General features: G+C 59.3%; 1 protein-coding gene across 2 annotated transcripts; it reads left to right on the top strand.

The window, feature by feature from the left end:
* Positions 1-177: 177 nt before the first annotated feature.
* Positions 178-13,472, top strand: CRAT (carnitine O-acetyltransferase). 2 transcript variants are annotated; one of them, XM_033122805.1, is made up of 15 exons: positions 178-482; positions 2,072-2,210; positions 2,911-3,174; positions 5,627-5,745; positions 7,094-7,147; positions 7,678-7,843; positions 8,212-8,386; positions 8,908-9,086; positions 9,590-9,690; positions 10,087-10,206; positions 10,357-10,479; positions 10,578-10,713; positions 11,071-11,133; positions 11,893-12,030; positions 12,642-13,472. In XM_033122805.1, exons 2-15 carry the CDS (start codon positions 2,184-2,186, stop codon positions 12,855-12,857), a joined length of 1,881 nt encoding a protein of 626 aa, XP_032978696.1. In that variant the 5' UTR covers positions 178-482; positions 2,072-2,183; the 3' UTR covers positions 12,858-13,472. The 2 variants fall into 2 exon arrangements, with proteins under 2 accessions (XP_032978696.1, XP_032978695.1); XM_033122804.1 differs by lacking the exon at positions 2,072-2,210 and having other exon boundaries at positions 179-482.
* Positions 13,473-15,172: the final 1,700 nt, after the last annotated feature.

The raw sequence follows: 15,172 nt of genomic DNA, 5'->3' as shown, positions 1-15,172 counted from the left end.
CCCGCTAACTGCACCCCCGGTTCCGCCCCGGTGCTGTGGCCCCGCCCCCGCCCCCGCCGCCACTGTGGCCCCGCCCCCGCCGCCACTCTGGCCCCGCCCCCGCCGCCACTCTGGCCCCGCCCCCGCCGCCACTCTGGCCCCGCCCCCGCCGCCACTCTGGCCCCGCCCCCGCCGCCACTCTGGCCCCGCCCTGCGCACCCTGCTAGCCGCGGGGGCTCGCCACTGGCCCTGGCCCCGCCCAGAGAGGCCTCCTTGAGCCTCCAGCCTGCTAGCCGCCAGCCCACCACCCGCCAGGCCCGGTGGGTGGGCGCTGGGCCACCTCTACTGGCCCGCGGCGGTGACTCGGCGACCTTGGCTAGGAAACTCTAGCGGGGACCCACCAACGGAGGTGGCAACGCGGACTTTGCCCAGCGCGGGGGCGGAGCGGACTGTGTGTCCACTGGCGGGGCGCAGAGATGTTGGCTTTCGCGGCCAGGACAGTGGTAAGTGAGGCCGGAGCCAGACCTGGCGGGCCCTGGACTAGGCGGGCGGGCCGGGCCAGCCACGCAGCTGCGCCGGAATAGGGAAACAGGCACATAGGCTGTTGAGGCGACAGGGCCGGGGAGGCCGCTGTCCAGCTTGGCCTGCAGCTGCTGGGGTGGGGTGGCAGGTGGGCTTCCCCGTTTGGCAGAGGAGGAGACTGAGGCTCAAGGTCAGAGGCCGGATGGAGCCCATGTCCTGTCGAGCTAAATTCTGACGACCCAGAAAAGACAGCACCCTGGCTTCAGGCAACACTCCCACCCTTAGACCGGGAGCCAAGGAGCCGGCTGACCAGGAGTGTGTCTCACTATTATTCTCTGACTCACACACCCTTCTCTGCCACACTCAGCCTGCGCCGTCTCTGCCAAGGCCAGAGCCACTTCTCCAGCCCCATCCAGTTGGTCAGCCTGCTTGGGCTTATCAAATGGCCCCTGGGTAATTGTGGGTAGCCAGAGAAACTCACTTGGAGACATCAAGCTGAGCTGCTCAGAAAGTCCTAAGAACTGGCAGGAGGTGGCAGGTTGGCAGCCCCATGCCCTCCCTCTCTGCCAATTTTTCCCCTAACCTGTTCACGTCTACCCCCCCACGCTCAGTACTCCCCAGAGGGCAGCCTAGAGCAAGAGGTGCTGCAAACCTGATTTGAGTTCCTTTCCTCTCTATTCCAAGCATACCTCTGCTTGTATCTCCCTCTGTGCAAGGAAGAGTGTTCAAACAGACACTACCAGGCACAGATAACTGAGGGTACCCGTCCGCTGGCCTCTGGACGAGAGGCTCTTCCCGGTCTTCCAGGATCCTAAGGCTCCACCTCACTCTTGACGCTGCCACCTGAGCTGTGCCCCCATCCCGCAAACAGCCTCTAGGTCATCCTCCAGGACCTGCTGGGTGGCTGATCACTTTCCTGCTGGGGAAACTGAGGCAAGGAGAGGCTTGGCTAGAATCCCCTGGATGTGCTGACTTAAATTTAATCCAATCCCAAAGAGTCCTTTGGTTTATTTTTAATGCCCAAAGTCCTCCACTCTTGGCCCCCAACTGAATGAGCCACCGCTCGAGAGAATGAGGGTTTGGCAGAAGGGTGGCCTAGAAGGGTTCCCAAGAATCTTGAAGGGAAACGGGATGGGCAGGGCTCGTAGGAGCCACTGTCCACTTAGGGTTTTTCCAGTGTCTGCTCCTTTGCACCAACCCCAATTTTCAGGACTAATTCCAGGCTTGTGGTATACTCAGCAGCCAGGCAGTTTCTGCCCTCCAGCCAAGTTTTCCTTCATCAGACCTACGCACATTCTAACAGGTGGATTTTTTAATACCTCTTGGCCTGCCTCCCTGGCTCTGGGCCCATCCAGAAAAGAAGGAGAAAGTTTTCCAGGCTTGCTCCTATCCAGTTCCCACCACCAGCCCTCTCACCCACTCCCCATTCCTCCGCTTCTGGAAGCTAGGGCAAGTGGAGCAGCTGTTCTTGCCACAGCCACAACCCCACATGCCACCACAGTCACTATAGCCATCACCACTGCCACCTCTACCTCCCCCCTGAATCTTGGCTCTTGTCTTCTCTTTCCAGCCCAGGCAAGTGGCTGCCTCTTGCTAGGTTCTGCTCACCCACTTGGTAGCACAGTTAGGCTTAGAGATCCAGCCCAAGGCAGACAGACAGGGCTCAGAACCTCAGTCCTGCCATGGAGGACGGGCAGCAGAAAGAGAAGGTATGGAACGGAGCCTCTGCCGCTTGCCTGCCTACCGCTGCCAGCAACCTTGGACCCTCTTGTCTCTTTTTCTGCCCACCTCCAGAGTCTACCAGAGTCTCTCTCTCTCTCTCTCTGCCATCTTTCACCCTCTTTGCCAGGCCACTCAGCTCTCTCTTGCCGCAGCGCCGCCTCCATGCCACTTCTGTCCCCACCCCACATTCAGGAAAAAAATCTGTGGCTTCATCCTCATCTAAAGGTTCTGTGGTCATCTGGCTCTCCCTGATTTTCTCTGCTTCACTCCTGTTTCTCAACCTGGCAAGGGTGGGAGAAAAGGAGGTGGGGACCTCTGGGAGGGCCCTCACTGCTGGCTGGCTCATCACCCCAGGGTGAGAAAGACGGGACCCTGAGCATTCAGACAGGTGAGAGGTTCCTGTCACTCTGCCATCCCCAACAGGTGCCATTCATCCTGACTTGGTTCACCTGAGCCCTGCCAAGATCAATGGCCACACCCCACCCACACCCACCCCTACCTGCATCTCCAGGCTCCTGATAGGTGGAGACACCTATAGCTTGAGGGCTGGGAAGCCAGGGCGGGCACCACCCAAGAGACCATCTCTGATCCTGGGATGGGCACATAAGTGCCCAGGGCTGCAGCGTGGGACTGGCAGGGCCTCCCAGAGCTGGCGAGAGAATGAGCAGAATGTTCTGCTGCCTGCAGGTGAAGCCCCTGGGCTTCCTCAAGCCATCCTCCTTGAGGAAAGTTTCTGGCCGCTTCAAGACGCACCAGGACTCCCTGCCCCGGCTGCCCGTGCCCCCACTCCAGCAGTCTCTGGATCATTACCTTAAGACACTGCAGCCCATCATCAGTGAGGAGGAATGGGCCCACACCAAGCAGCTGGTGGAAGAGTTTCAGACTGCGGGGGGCGTAGGAGAGCGCCTCCAGAAGGGGCTGGAGCGCAGGGCCAGGAAGATGGAGAACTGGGTGAGTGAGAACCGAGGGCACCCCGGTCCCCCACTTCCCATGGAGGGTGCGAGCATCCCACACTGTGGCCTGTTGCTGCTGCACACAGAATCTTCCAGTACAAGCTGCTCTGGGGCGTTTGCTGGTGCCACGGAGTTTCTTGAGTGCTTACTGTGTGCCTGGCAGTGAGAGAATGCTGCATGAGCAAGGTGGACACAGTCGATGGCTTCTTGGAGCTGACGTTCAAGTAGGATGGGAGAGAGGTGATTAAACAGGACACAGTGGGTGGAGGAGGTCATTTCAGGCAGTGACATTTTATAGAAATAAAAGGCAACACGAGAGAGGAGTTGAGCACAGCAGCATCTTTATTCTGAATATTCGGGGAGGCTCCCAGGGAGATGGTGGTGGTGGATCTGAGACAGACAGGGAACAGCACGGGCAAAGGCAGCAACAGCCTGGAGAGTTCAGGAACAGACAGAGGCTAGAGTGGGCTCAGTGGGAAGGGGCCACAGATGGCTTCAAGCAGGGGGTAGGTGTCCGGTGACAGATCACCCGGGTCTGTGTCTCCGTCTGTCACGCGGGTGTGTTCAGCTCATGGAAATGTGTCTACACTAATGGTCTGTGCAGTTTTCTGTGTGTGTCTTATACCTCAGCATAAAGTTCAAAATGACTGCCCTGGCCACTGGGGGGAAACGAGTGGGAGCAGGAGGCGGGTGGGGAGGCTGGTGCCATCACCCCGAGGTAGATGCTGGCAGGGGGAGGGTGGAAAGTTCTTTGGTCCAGAATCAGTTTTGATCCCAATGGTAGTTGCTGTTGGGGGGGGAGGGGGTCCTGCCCTGAAGCGACTGTGAGGGGGAAGGGGAGTATTTACCAAGAAGGGGACGACTGAGGAGAGACAGGTTTGCAGGAAAGAACCGAAGCCGGGTCCAGCCCCATAGAGTAGGAGGTGCTACGAGGAGGCAGGTGCCAGGGTGGGGGCTGCACATGGGAGGGGGGAGTCATCAGCTGGGGGGCGGCCGTACTGAGCGAGCTTCGGCCTTGGATTCTGGAATCGGGAGCTGAGAGAGTCTGAAGTCTGGCAGTTTTCCCACTGTGTTTAGCCCACAGTTCCTTCAAATACAATCTTCTGGCTGAAGGGGGAGCACCCCATCTCCACTTACAGGGTCTGCCCAGATTCTCACTGGGGGAATGCCCACATCTGCAGGGTCTCCCCTTGTCTCCCGAGGTCTGGTCAGAGGCTCTGAGATCCCTGGTAGAGGGGGCGCTCCTGGCAGAAGGGCAGTTCTACTGTCCCCAAGGGGAAGGAGTTCCTGTCCGCTCCTCTGATCTACAGAGGAGGAAACAGGCCCAGTGAGATCAAAGCACAGAGCCACACAGCACCTCTCAAGGAGGCTCCGAGCTACACAGGGGGTCTGGCTGAGAGGGGTGCTATCCTCAGGCTACCTGTCAGCAGACAGCAGTCACCCACTGGCCTGCTGTTGCAACCTGGGCACGGCGCCACCCCTCGTCCCTTGCCCAGAGCCCAAGGCTAATGGCCTGGTGCCACAGGCCAGCAGTTCCCCAAGGGGAATCTGTGTGCTGAAGAGATATGTCCCACCGCTGTTTGAGATGGGATACAGAAGCACAGTGGGGGCCCAGGTCCCTAAGGATTAAGAGACCTGCCCGAGAGAGGTGTATTGGACATGTGCTTGGGAGGAGTCAAGCACATAAAGCTTGAGAGTGACAATTACCTGGGAGTCTGCATAGCCCCCAAACAGGAGCCTGTAACACGTCCATGGTGGGTCCACAGAGAGACACTGCTCACCCACCGGAAATAGCACCCCCCAGCAGAGGACAGACTGCTGGGTGGAGATGCTGCATGTGGCCCTGGTACAGTGATTTATCCTCACAGTGAGCTTCCCCCAGACTGCCCTGACCTTGATATTCAAGGGAGTGTCCACTCCTCAGTCTGACACCAACAAAACTGAGGCCACAAGGGACCACAGCCCCCCGGCTACACTGCGCCTGGGCTCCCGCCTTCCGGGAGAATGCCCGCCTGAGACGCGCAAAACCTCATTCATCAGACTTTCTTTTTCTATGTCTTTCTCTTCTTTTCCTTCGTATCAGGCATACATTTTTATTTCTAAAATTAATAAACTCGATCAAAACTTTATAAGATAAACATGTTCACATTTCTGCCTCTTTTCTACCCCCATCCCAGGTTTCCTGCCAGTCTTTTTTCTTCTCGCATCTTTTTCTTGACAGTGGTGCCTGATTTCTTCTGCTAACGCTGATTGGTACAGGCTAAGGGGAAGACGATGGGACGCTGCTGGGGGATTTGAGGGGGCCGAGGGTTCTGGGTCTGAGCATTCGCTCTGAGAATCTGTGCTCCACAGAGGGGCCAGAGGGTACCCAGTCAGGCCCCCTGGCCCTGGGGGGAAGGGGTAGCAGGTCCCTGCCCACCCCTCCTGACAGGCTCTGGTCCGTTCTCCAGCTGTCTGAGTGGTGGCTGAAGACGGCCTACCTCCAGTACCGCCAGCCCCTGGTCATCTACTCCAGCCCCGGACTGGTACTGCCCAGGCAGGACTTTGTGGACCTGCAGGGCCAGCTCCGGTGAGTGGCTGAGCCTGGGGGAGGGCGCTGAAGTCTACTTCCCCTAGGAGGTTGGAGGGACCCCAGCCCTGTTCATTCTCTTTCATCCCCGCAGATAGCCTTATGAAGTAGGGAACATCATCCCTTTTTTACAGATGGGGAAACTGAGGCTCAGAGCAGTGTAGGGGCCTGCCCAAGATCCCCTTTCAGGATTGGCTGACCTGGGACAGGAAGCAGGGACTTCCCAGCTCCAGAGCCTCAGAACTGTTCACCACGACACTGTGGACTGGGTTCCCTCCCTGCCCCTAAACCTGAAGCTATCCCCCACCCCAGTTCTGGCACTTTACCCCTCCTCCCCTCTCTCCTCAGTTGGCCACAGGGGTGACCTTTGTACACAGTCCCCTTTTCCACATTCGGCCACGTCACTTGCCCTGGCCTCTGTTCCAGTCCTACCAGCGATAAAAATACCAGTGACAGGGATCTCCTCCCCAAGTATCCGCCACTCACAACCACCACCTGCTTCTCTTAAAGGCACCAGGGGACCCTGGGAAGGTTTGGGGGTTCAGGCCCAGGAACTCTAGCTTGTGGTCCCCATGGTGGGGGCCAGGGCATGACTGGTATGGCCTAGACCAGGGGTGTCCAAACTGCGGGCTGCGGGCCAACTGCGGCCCGCAATCCATTGTTAATTGGCCCGCAGCAAATTCCAAAAATATATTTAGTTTACTTAAATAAACCAGGTGAGACAATACGTACTTTACCTCGAGTGAGTGGCCCGGCTGTTTGTGTATTTTACCACGTATGGCCCTTGGTGAAAAATGTTGAAAAAAGTTTGGACACCCCTGGCCTAGACAGTCCAGGGAGGAAGGCCAGGTTGAAAGGTGGCTTGGGAGACACAGAGGCCCAGAAATAGGGAGGACCTAGCGGAGGAGCCTCTGCCCTCCCATGCGTACGCCCCTCCCCTGGGGTCCTGGGTCCCTCCATAACTGATGCCTGAGAGAAAGGTGACCTCCTTCCAGTCTCCAGAGTACGGCTCAGGGCCTCGGGCCCTTGGCGGCTGGAAGCAGCCAGCACTGACCCGTAATCCAGTCGCAGTCATGCTGCCGATTGTTAGCCCCTAAATCTTGCCAGGCACTTATTGGCCAACAGTTTTTCCTTGAGCCTTCCTCCCTCTAGAGATTGCAAGAAAGCAGGCTCAGAAGAGCAAGCTGGGACTTGAACACAGGTCCTGAACTAGAACTCCTTCAGACTTCTGCAACAGTGAGCGAGGAGTGAAGTAATCGATCACTTCCTTCAGCCTACACATGTCCCACACTCAGGGAGCTTCTTCAGGGTGTCCACACAGCTTCTGATCTCTACTTGTTTCCTTCAGGTTTGCTGCTAGATTCATCGAGGGCGTGTTGGATTTCAAGGCCATGGTTGACAAGTGAGCAGCTCGGCTGGACCCCACCCTGCTTGCCTAATTAGCAGTCACTCCAGCCTGGGCCAGCCTGACCCCAAGCCATGGGTGCTGGGCAGGCCCAGAGCTCGGTTGCTTTCACTTCCTGTTGGCCCAGCCTCTGTTGGGGTTGGGGAGACAGAGCCTGGGGATTGGGATGCCTGGGTCTTCTGCTCCAGCTGCTGGGACTTCCCCCTTGTGATCCTATCCCAAGAGGCCCCTGGGAATGGCGTCCCAGCCAAAGAGGGCCCTGGAAGCTGACTGGCTGCTTCATCTCTGAATGGCAAGCTAAACCCCGAGAGGGGCAGGGAGTTTCCAGGCTGACTCACAACGGGCCTCCTGACCCCAGCCCAGCTCTGTCAGAACCCCTGCGCAGGCTGAGGGGAAGTGGGGACACGAGGAGCCCGACACTGCTTATGTGACCCTGACTCGGCCTGGCCCAGCCCCAGCCGTCCCCAGCAGCTCCCTCCTCCCCTCGTACTTGCCCCGTGACCCCTCACTGTCCCCCTGCCCCACAGTGAGACCCTGCCCGTGGAGTACCTGGGCGGCAAGCCGCTGTGCATGAACCAGTACTATCAGATCCTGTCGTCCTGCCGCGTGCCGGGCCCCAAGCAGGACTCAGTTGTCAACTTCAGCAAGACCAAGAAGCCACCCATGCATATCACAGTGGTGCACAACTACCAGGTGGGTGCCCCCGGCGGCCTCAGCCCCCACGCTGCTGCGGGGGGGGGGGGCAGGACCGGAAGTCCGCTTCCCTAGCACGCGTACCCATGTGCCTCCGCGAACAGGCACGCCCTGGGCATCTCCAGTGGGTGCCCGGCCTCAGGGAGACCAGGAGGGGCCGTGGGCCTGCCCAGCCTGGGGAGAGCCATGCAAGGGCATCCTCCCATCTCTGAGCCTTGACCTGACCCTGTCCCCTCAGCTGGGCCCGGGACAGCACTGGCTGTGACCTCGGGGCTGCTGGGACCAGGAGGAGGCCGGGGTGGGAGGTGACAGCTCTCAGTGTGAGACCCCTACCCGCCCCCTTCTCTCCACCCGCCCGCACTGGACAGTTCTTCGAGCTGGACGTGTACCACAGCGATGGGACGCCCCTCACCTCGGATCAGATCTTCGTGCAGCTGGAGAAGATCTGGAACTCCTCACTGCAAGCCAACAAAGAGCCCGTGGGCATCCTTACCTCCAACCATCGCAACTCCTGGGCCAAGGCGTACAACACCCTCATCAAAGGTGTGAGCGGTGGGGCATCGCGCTTCTGCTCACAGCAAATCCTCTCACCTCCCATCGCCACAGCTCCTGGGCCAGGGCGGACAGCACCTCATCAGAGGTGCCCCTGGGGTGGGGGGCCCACACCAGTCCCTGAGTGGCCACATTTCTCACCGAATCCTCAATTCATTGGGTGGTGTTGGCCCCATTTCACAGATGCGGAAACTGAAACTCAGGTTAAGTTCATTTCCTTCTGTTAAGTAACAGCCCACCTCTGCTGCCATAGCCCCTCCAAACCCCGTGTTAGGGGCCTTGTCCCTGCGTCAGACCTCTCTGTGAGATCCCTGACTGCCAAGCTGGCACTCGGTGAGATCTTGGGCTTGTTTCCTCATTTCTAAAGTGGGCCAGGCCTTGGGCCCTGCTTCTCGGGGTGCGGAGGGACTGCGGGGCCCTGTGGAGTTGTAAAGCTCTGAAGCCTGTCACAGCAGTTGGTGAATGTTCTAGAGGCCTCCCAGCCCTGACCCCCCCACCTGTGCCACCTGCAGACAAGGTGAACCGGGAGTCAGTGCGCTCCATCCAGAAAAGCATCTTCACCGTGTGCCTGGACGCACCCGTGCCTCGGGTCTCGGAAGATGTGTACCGCAGCCAAGTGGCCGGCCAGATGCTACACGGGGGCGGCAGCAAGCTCAACAGCGGCAACCGCTGGTTCGACAAGACGCTGCAGGTGAGGGCCTGCCAGGGCCTTGCCTCCCACCCAGACACACCCCCACATGGCCCCTGTAGCCTCGGGACTTCCTGCCCCTCACCAGGGAGTCCCTGGACTGCCAGCTTGTAAAGCAGGTGGACGCAGCAGTAATTACCAGGCAGTCAACCTGTCATTACTGGGCCTGGCCCAGAAACTGCGTCACTCCCAACACACTCCTTCAGCACAGCAGAGAGAGCCTGGGATGCGGGGCCCAGCAGAGCGGCGCAGTCTTGGCCATGGCTGTGCCTCTCTGCACCTGTAAAATGGGGGGGGCTCTTCAGGAGAAGAGTAGCAGGGACTCGATGAGCTGTATGAACGGGCATGGAACGGGACCCCAGGGCCCTGACGAGTGTTAGTTCTTGTTAATAACAGTAATAAATCAGTGTAACTCCTGCGGTGGCTTCAGAGAGGCGCTTCCTATGGTGCCCAGCCAGAGCGGCCGTGGGGACCTGGGGCTGACAGGTCCCTGTTCCCCTCCACAGATCATCGTGGCAGAAGATGGCTCCTGTGGGCTCGTTTATGAGCACGCAGCAGCAGAGGGGCCGCCCATCGTCACCCTCGTGGACCATGTCATTGAGTACACGTGAGTGTGGTGCCCCCATCCTCTACTCATTTCCCCACTTCCTGGTGACAGGTGACACAAAGACAACCGACTAGCTTGTGGGAGAATGGCATTCTCCCTTGTTCCTGGGAATCTGTTTCTTCAAAGGCAGCCAGGAGAGGGCATGGCTTTTAGAGCCAGACAGACCTTGGTTTGAATTCTGGCTCTGCTCCTTCCCAGCTGTGTGACCTTGGACAAGTCCCGTCCCCTCTCCAGGCCTCCTTCATGTGGCTACTTGAAAGTGGGACTGAAGGCGGTTGCAGAAGAGCAAACCCGAGAGTCTCCCTGGGCTGGCCCCGTCCTCCCCACCCCAACCCCAGGAGTGGACCTAGGCTGCCCCAGCGCAAGCATGAGCCTCAGGCCCCCGTGTCCACGCAGGAAGAAGGCCGAGCCCGTGCGGTCTCCCATGGTGCCCCTGCCCATGCCCAAGAAGCTGCGGTTCAACATCACCCCCGAGGTGAAGAGCGACATCGAGAAGGCCAAGCAGAATCTCGGCATGTGAGCGCTGGGTGCTGGGTGGGGGCCAGGCCCCCTGAGCTCCCGTTCCGGGTCTATCACTGTACCCAGCTCGTTCCGACACCGCCCTCCCTGGGGTTGGCAGGGGCCGCCAGGTGCCTGCTCTTCACCTGCCTCTTCCCCGCCCCCCAGCATGATCCAGGACCTGGACATCACTGTGATGGTCTTCCACCACTTTGGGAAGGACTTCCCCAAGTCCGAGAAGCTGAGCCCCGACGCCTTCATCCAGATAGCACTACAGCTGGCCTACTACAGGTGCGCCCCACCCTGCCTGCCCATGAAGGATGGGTAAGACCTGGGGCAGAGGTGGGGACGACCTGCCACAGGTGTGCTCAGCTCCGTTTCCCACCCAGGATCTACGGGCAGGCATGTGCCACATACGAAAGCGCCTCCCTGCGCATGTTTCACCTGGGCCGTACTGACACCATCCGCTCAGCCTCCATGGACTCGCTGACCTTTGTCAAAGCCATGGATGACTCCAGTGTGACGGTAAGAGGTTCATGGCGAGGGTAGGTGAGCTGGGCTTGCTTGAGCTATCTCCCTTTCTGTTCACTCTCAAAACACATTGATTGAGCACCTACTGTATTCCAGCCCTATGGTGGGCACTGGAAATGTAACAGAAGATGGAGCCAGGAATTTAGCTCCGAGCTTCCTGGCAGCCAAAGAGAAAAAGGGAACTATTCATTCACTCTTCAGCAGTGAGCATCTGCCCTACAGTGATGGTAGTTCTACTTCCTCCTCTCAAGTTGCTCAGAAAGTAGTGCTGGGTGGGGAGTGGGCCACTGAGAAGGGTGACAGGAATGGGGAAGGGACAGTGCTTCAGCCCTCTTACCCTCACATCACCAGGAGCACCAGAAGGTGGAGCTGCTGCGGAAGGCCGTGCAGGCACACCGAGCCTACACCGACCAGGTGAGTGAGCCCTTCCTTGTCCCTACTGGCTTGACCCGTGGCATCGCCCATCTGTCCATCCATCTGCCTGTCCTTCCCTGCAGCAAATGGCTGCTCAACCGTGTCTTGAACCACCCTTCCCCTGAGACTTGGGGTATTTGGAGCAAAGTTGAACATCCCCATTTTAAAGTTGGAGAAACTGAGGCTGGGCCCAGTGACTTCCCTGGCCCCAGGCCTCACGTGAGCCTCTGGAGTGTGTGTCATGCAGTCCCCAGTGCCCTGGAGTCCAGGATGCTGAGGGTGTACACAGGTGGGCAGACCTCAGGGTTCATGCCATCTGACACCTCGGGCTTCAGTCGGTGAAGGGAGGCCTGGGTTCCCATCCCAGCTCTCTGAGACCTGTGTGCCGGGCTCTGCCCATGTTACACAGACGTCCATTTAGATCTCACTGCCACCCTGCAAGGGGAGTTCAGTGACTGTCCCCATTTTACAAATGGAAACACCGAGGTTCCAAGATATAAGTGCCCTGCCAAGGTCCCACCGCCAGGACGCTCAGCTCCAGGCTTGGGCTCTTACACCCTCCAGTTCCTGTCTCCCTGGGCAGAGCCCTGGGCTTCAGTGGCTCCATCTGTGAAGTGAGGGCTCTCCTGCCTGGACGCTCTGGCCTCGGGGATCCCGGGGCCAGTGAATGGAGGAGGTGTTGCTGCCACAGGCTTCGGAGGAGGGCAGCGGCGCCCTGTGGGCCCGCAGCTCCTGCTCTGACAGCGCCCCCTTCTGCAGGCCATCCGCGGGGAGGCCTTTGACCGGCACCTGCTGGGCCTGAAGCTGCAGGCCATTGAGGACCTGGTGAGCATGCCTGACATCTTCATGGACACGTCGTACGCCATCGCCATGCACTTCAACCTCTCCACTAGCCAGGTGGGCCCCTGCCCCCGAGCCGTCTGACGGTCTCTGCCCTCCGGGTCCTGCCACTGCCCTCGGTGCCCTGGGCTGTGATGGGACAGAACCCACCGGAGCTGGAGCTGAACAAGCGCTGCACTGACTAGAGCCAAGGTTTATAACGTGGTCAGACGTCGGTGGTGGTGTGGCCCGTACAGGCCACCACAGGCCACTGCCGAAGCAGCTGAGTTCTGGCAGAGGAGCCGGGTTCCGGGGGTGTCACTGCAGCTCAGGCAGGCTGATTCTCCCCAGGGGAGAGGCAGCTTCATTATTCGCTGGGCAGACATGGGACAGAACACCGTCCTTGCCCCCAGGGGCTCACAGTGTAGGCTGGAAGCACAGGGACTGAGGCAATGAGGGCCCTCTGGGGGGTCCCAAGGAGGGAGCAGTTAAAGGCCCCCCAGGAATGTCAAGGAAGGCTCCATTGAGGGGTAACACCAGGACAGCACCCCGAGGAATGAGGGGGATGGAGAAGAGGAAAGAGCATCTCGGGCAGAGCACAGTGGGAGCAGAGATGTGGGAAGGCAGGCAGGCAGGCAGGCACCACCGGCAGGGTGGGGACGAGAGCCTTAGCCGTGTGCCGCCCCCAGGTCCCTGCCAAGACAGACTGCGTCATGTCCTTTGGGCCCGTGGTCCCCGACGGCTACGGTGTGTGCTACAACCCCATGGAGAGCCACATCAACTTCTCTGTGTCGGCCTACAACAGCTGTGCTGAGACCAACGCGGCCCGCCTGGGGCACTACCTGGAGAAGGCGCTCCTGGACATGCGTGCTCTGCTGCAGAGCCACCCCCGGGCCAAGCTCTGAGCCTCCCGTGCTCGGGCCTGCTGCTGCCACAGCCAAGCCACCTTCGGGTGGGCCACTCACCAGGGCTCCACTTTTGCTCCCTCTACCCATGGACCCCGGAGATCTGACCAAGCTGGGGACGGCACCCTCAATGGGGCCTACAGGCCCAAGCCAAGTGCCTTCCATGGGTCATCCCCAGTACCTGTTGGGGCTGTGTCCTGGGCTGTATTCAGAGGCTGAGCAGGACATAGGCCCAGACTTTTCTCCTGGGAAAGGAACCAGGGGAGCCCATCCCCCATCAGGGCGGGCATGGGGAAGTCCTTTTCTCCATAACTCAGCCAGTCCCTGCCATCTGCACAGCCAGCCCGGGTCTGTACCCAGATCCCCAAACTCCCAAGGCCCTATAGACAGGAACGCCCAGGCGCTCCAAGCTTCCCCAAGGGAAGGGGAAGCCGGGGCCCCGCCTTACCTCTCCCTGTACCATCTCCCACTGGACTGCCATGCTCTTTTGGAGAATGTGTCTGAGGCGCTCCGGCTCGCTTGCTTCCTTCCACTCAGCTTGATTCCTGATCCACGTTCCTGGTTGTATAATAGTAACATGTGAGGTCATTAATAAAGGGGAAATGTGTTGGTGAACAGGCATCCCAGCTGAGGAGACAGGCAGATGGGGGCGGACGCCTGCCCTTCTTCCAGCTTTCCCTGTGTCTGGGAGCTGGTGTCCAAGCAGCCAATGGACCTGAGGGCTCCTGAGGGAGCCAAGAAGAGGGACCCTCACTCAGGCTTAGATCAAGGAGCCAAGGCCAGCACCAACCTCAGCGCTCTGGGCCAGAATGGCAGCAGACAGGACTCTACTTACAAGTCCCACCCACCCGTGACCTGGGCTGCGGGTGGGGACAACTCTCCCAGGGGCTGTGGGGCCCTGTAGACCTAGGTAGGGTTTCCAGGTGGGAATTCCCGCCCGTTCTCAGGAATTGTTTTAGCTTTCCCATTCCTGAATCCCGAGATATAGACTGTTTTCTGTTCTCCACGATGAATCGTTTCCACAGTGATGGCTGATACTACCAACCACCTGGGTTCAAGGAGCCGATTTTCCTGATCAACTTTTCTCGAGATTTGGGAAACGGGAAAGTGAAAAAAATTCCTGAGGATGGGCAGGAATCCCCGCCTGGAACCCCTAGACCTGGGGCTGGTGGGCTGTGTGTGGCTGACCCCAGGGCCTAAGGCCTCATCCTGCTGCTGCCCACTGAGCCCAGCAGAAGGTGCCCTATCAGGGCCACCTGTTGGGAACCCTGAACCTGCCTGTTACCCTCAGGAACCTGGCAGAAGCAACGTGTCCAGCCAAAGTTCATTGAATTGTTTGTGGAGAACGGAGTCTCTCCCTCCAAGGGACACTCTGGCCCTACGGCACATGTGAAAACCCGGAGCAGATGACGTGGGGTGGGGGTGGGGGAACTCATCCAGCCTGTGAGCTGCCTCATGGCCTGACTGACCTGTGACAGGCACGTGAGGATGGGTCCCGTGGTCGTCTCCAATTTTCAGACGAGGAAACTGAGGCTCAGAGAGCTTACGGTCACTAGGCTACTAAATGGCAGAGATCCTCAGAGGACACGGGAGCCCCTATAGCCAAGCCCCTAGCCCCACGCCACACCCACCCAGACCCAGGGCAGGGGTGAAGAAAGAGGGAGGCTGTGGGTGGAAACTGCCCAAGACTCGGGCCCATGAGCCTGTGAGGAGGGAAGCCAGAGAGCCACAGCCCGGGAGGTGCAGGAAAACGCTGGCAGGACTACAGCGTTGATCAGGTGGAACCAACCTGCGTTGGGCACTGGGGCTGCTGGGCCTCACCGAATCGCCCACAGCCATTCTCGTTCTCCGATGACACGGAGAGGATGTGCCATTTGTCCAAAGTCCCAGGGAGCAAGAGGCAGAACCCAGACCTTGGGAGTAGAGGGCGTTGCCCTGGGCCTGGTCACTCCTTAGGGACCCAGCACGGTCTGCAAGGTGGGGTACTGGTGTGGGGTTACAGGAATGCCCCTTCAGACCCCATGAGCAGGACAGTACACAGACTGGGTGTCCTCATCTGTATAATGAGAGTGAAGATGCTCCCTCTAGGGGTTATTGGGAGTCCCAGGAAGCGGGGGGGGGGGGGGGGGGGGGGGGTGCACAGCAGGAGTTGAGTGACTGCTGTGTGAGAAACAATAGGGTGGGGCTGCAGGGGAGGTGGCAGTGAGCCATCAAGGTCACTGCACAGACAAGACTCCCAAAACTCAAGTTCTAAGAATCACAGTTCTGACTGCAGGATTTCACCCCCAAAATTCTCCAGAAGTGAGGGCATCCCC

Source organism: Rhinolophus ferrumequinum, chromosome 12 (assembly GCF_004115265.2).
Source record: "Rhinolophus ferrumequinum isolate MPI-CBG mRhiFer1 chromosome 12, mRhiFer1_v1.p, whole genome shotgun sequence".
Classification (NCBI taxonomy): Eukaryota; Metazoa; Chordata; class Mammalia; order Chiroptera; family Rhinolophidae; genus Rhinolophus; species Rhinolophus ferrumequinum.
Note: the sequence above shows the minus strand (reverse complement) of the source record. Positions and strands in the feature narration are given on the sequence as shown.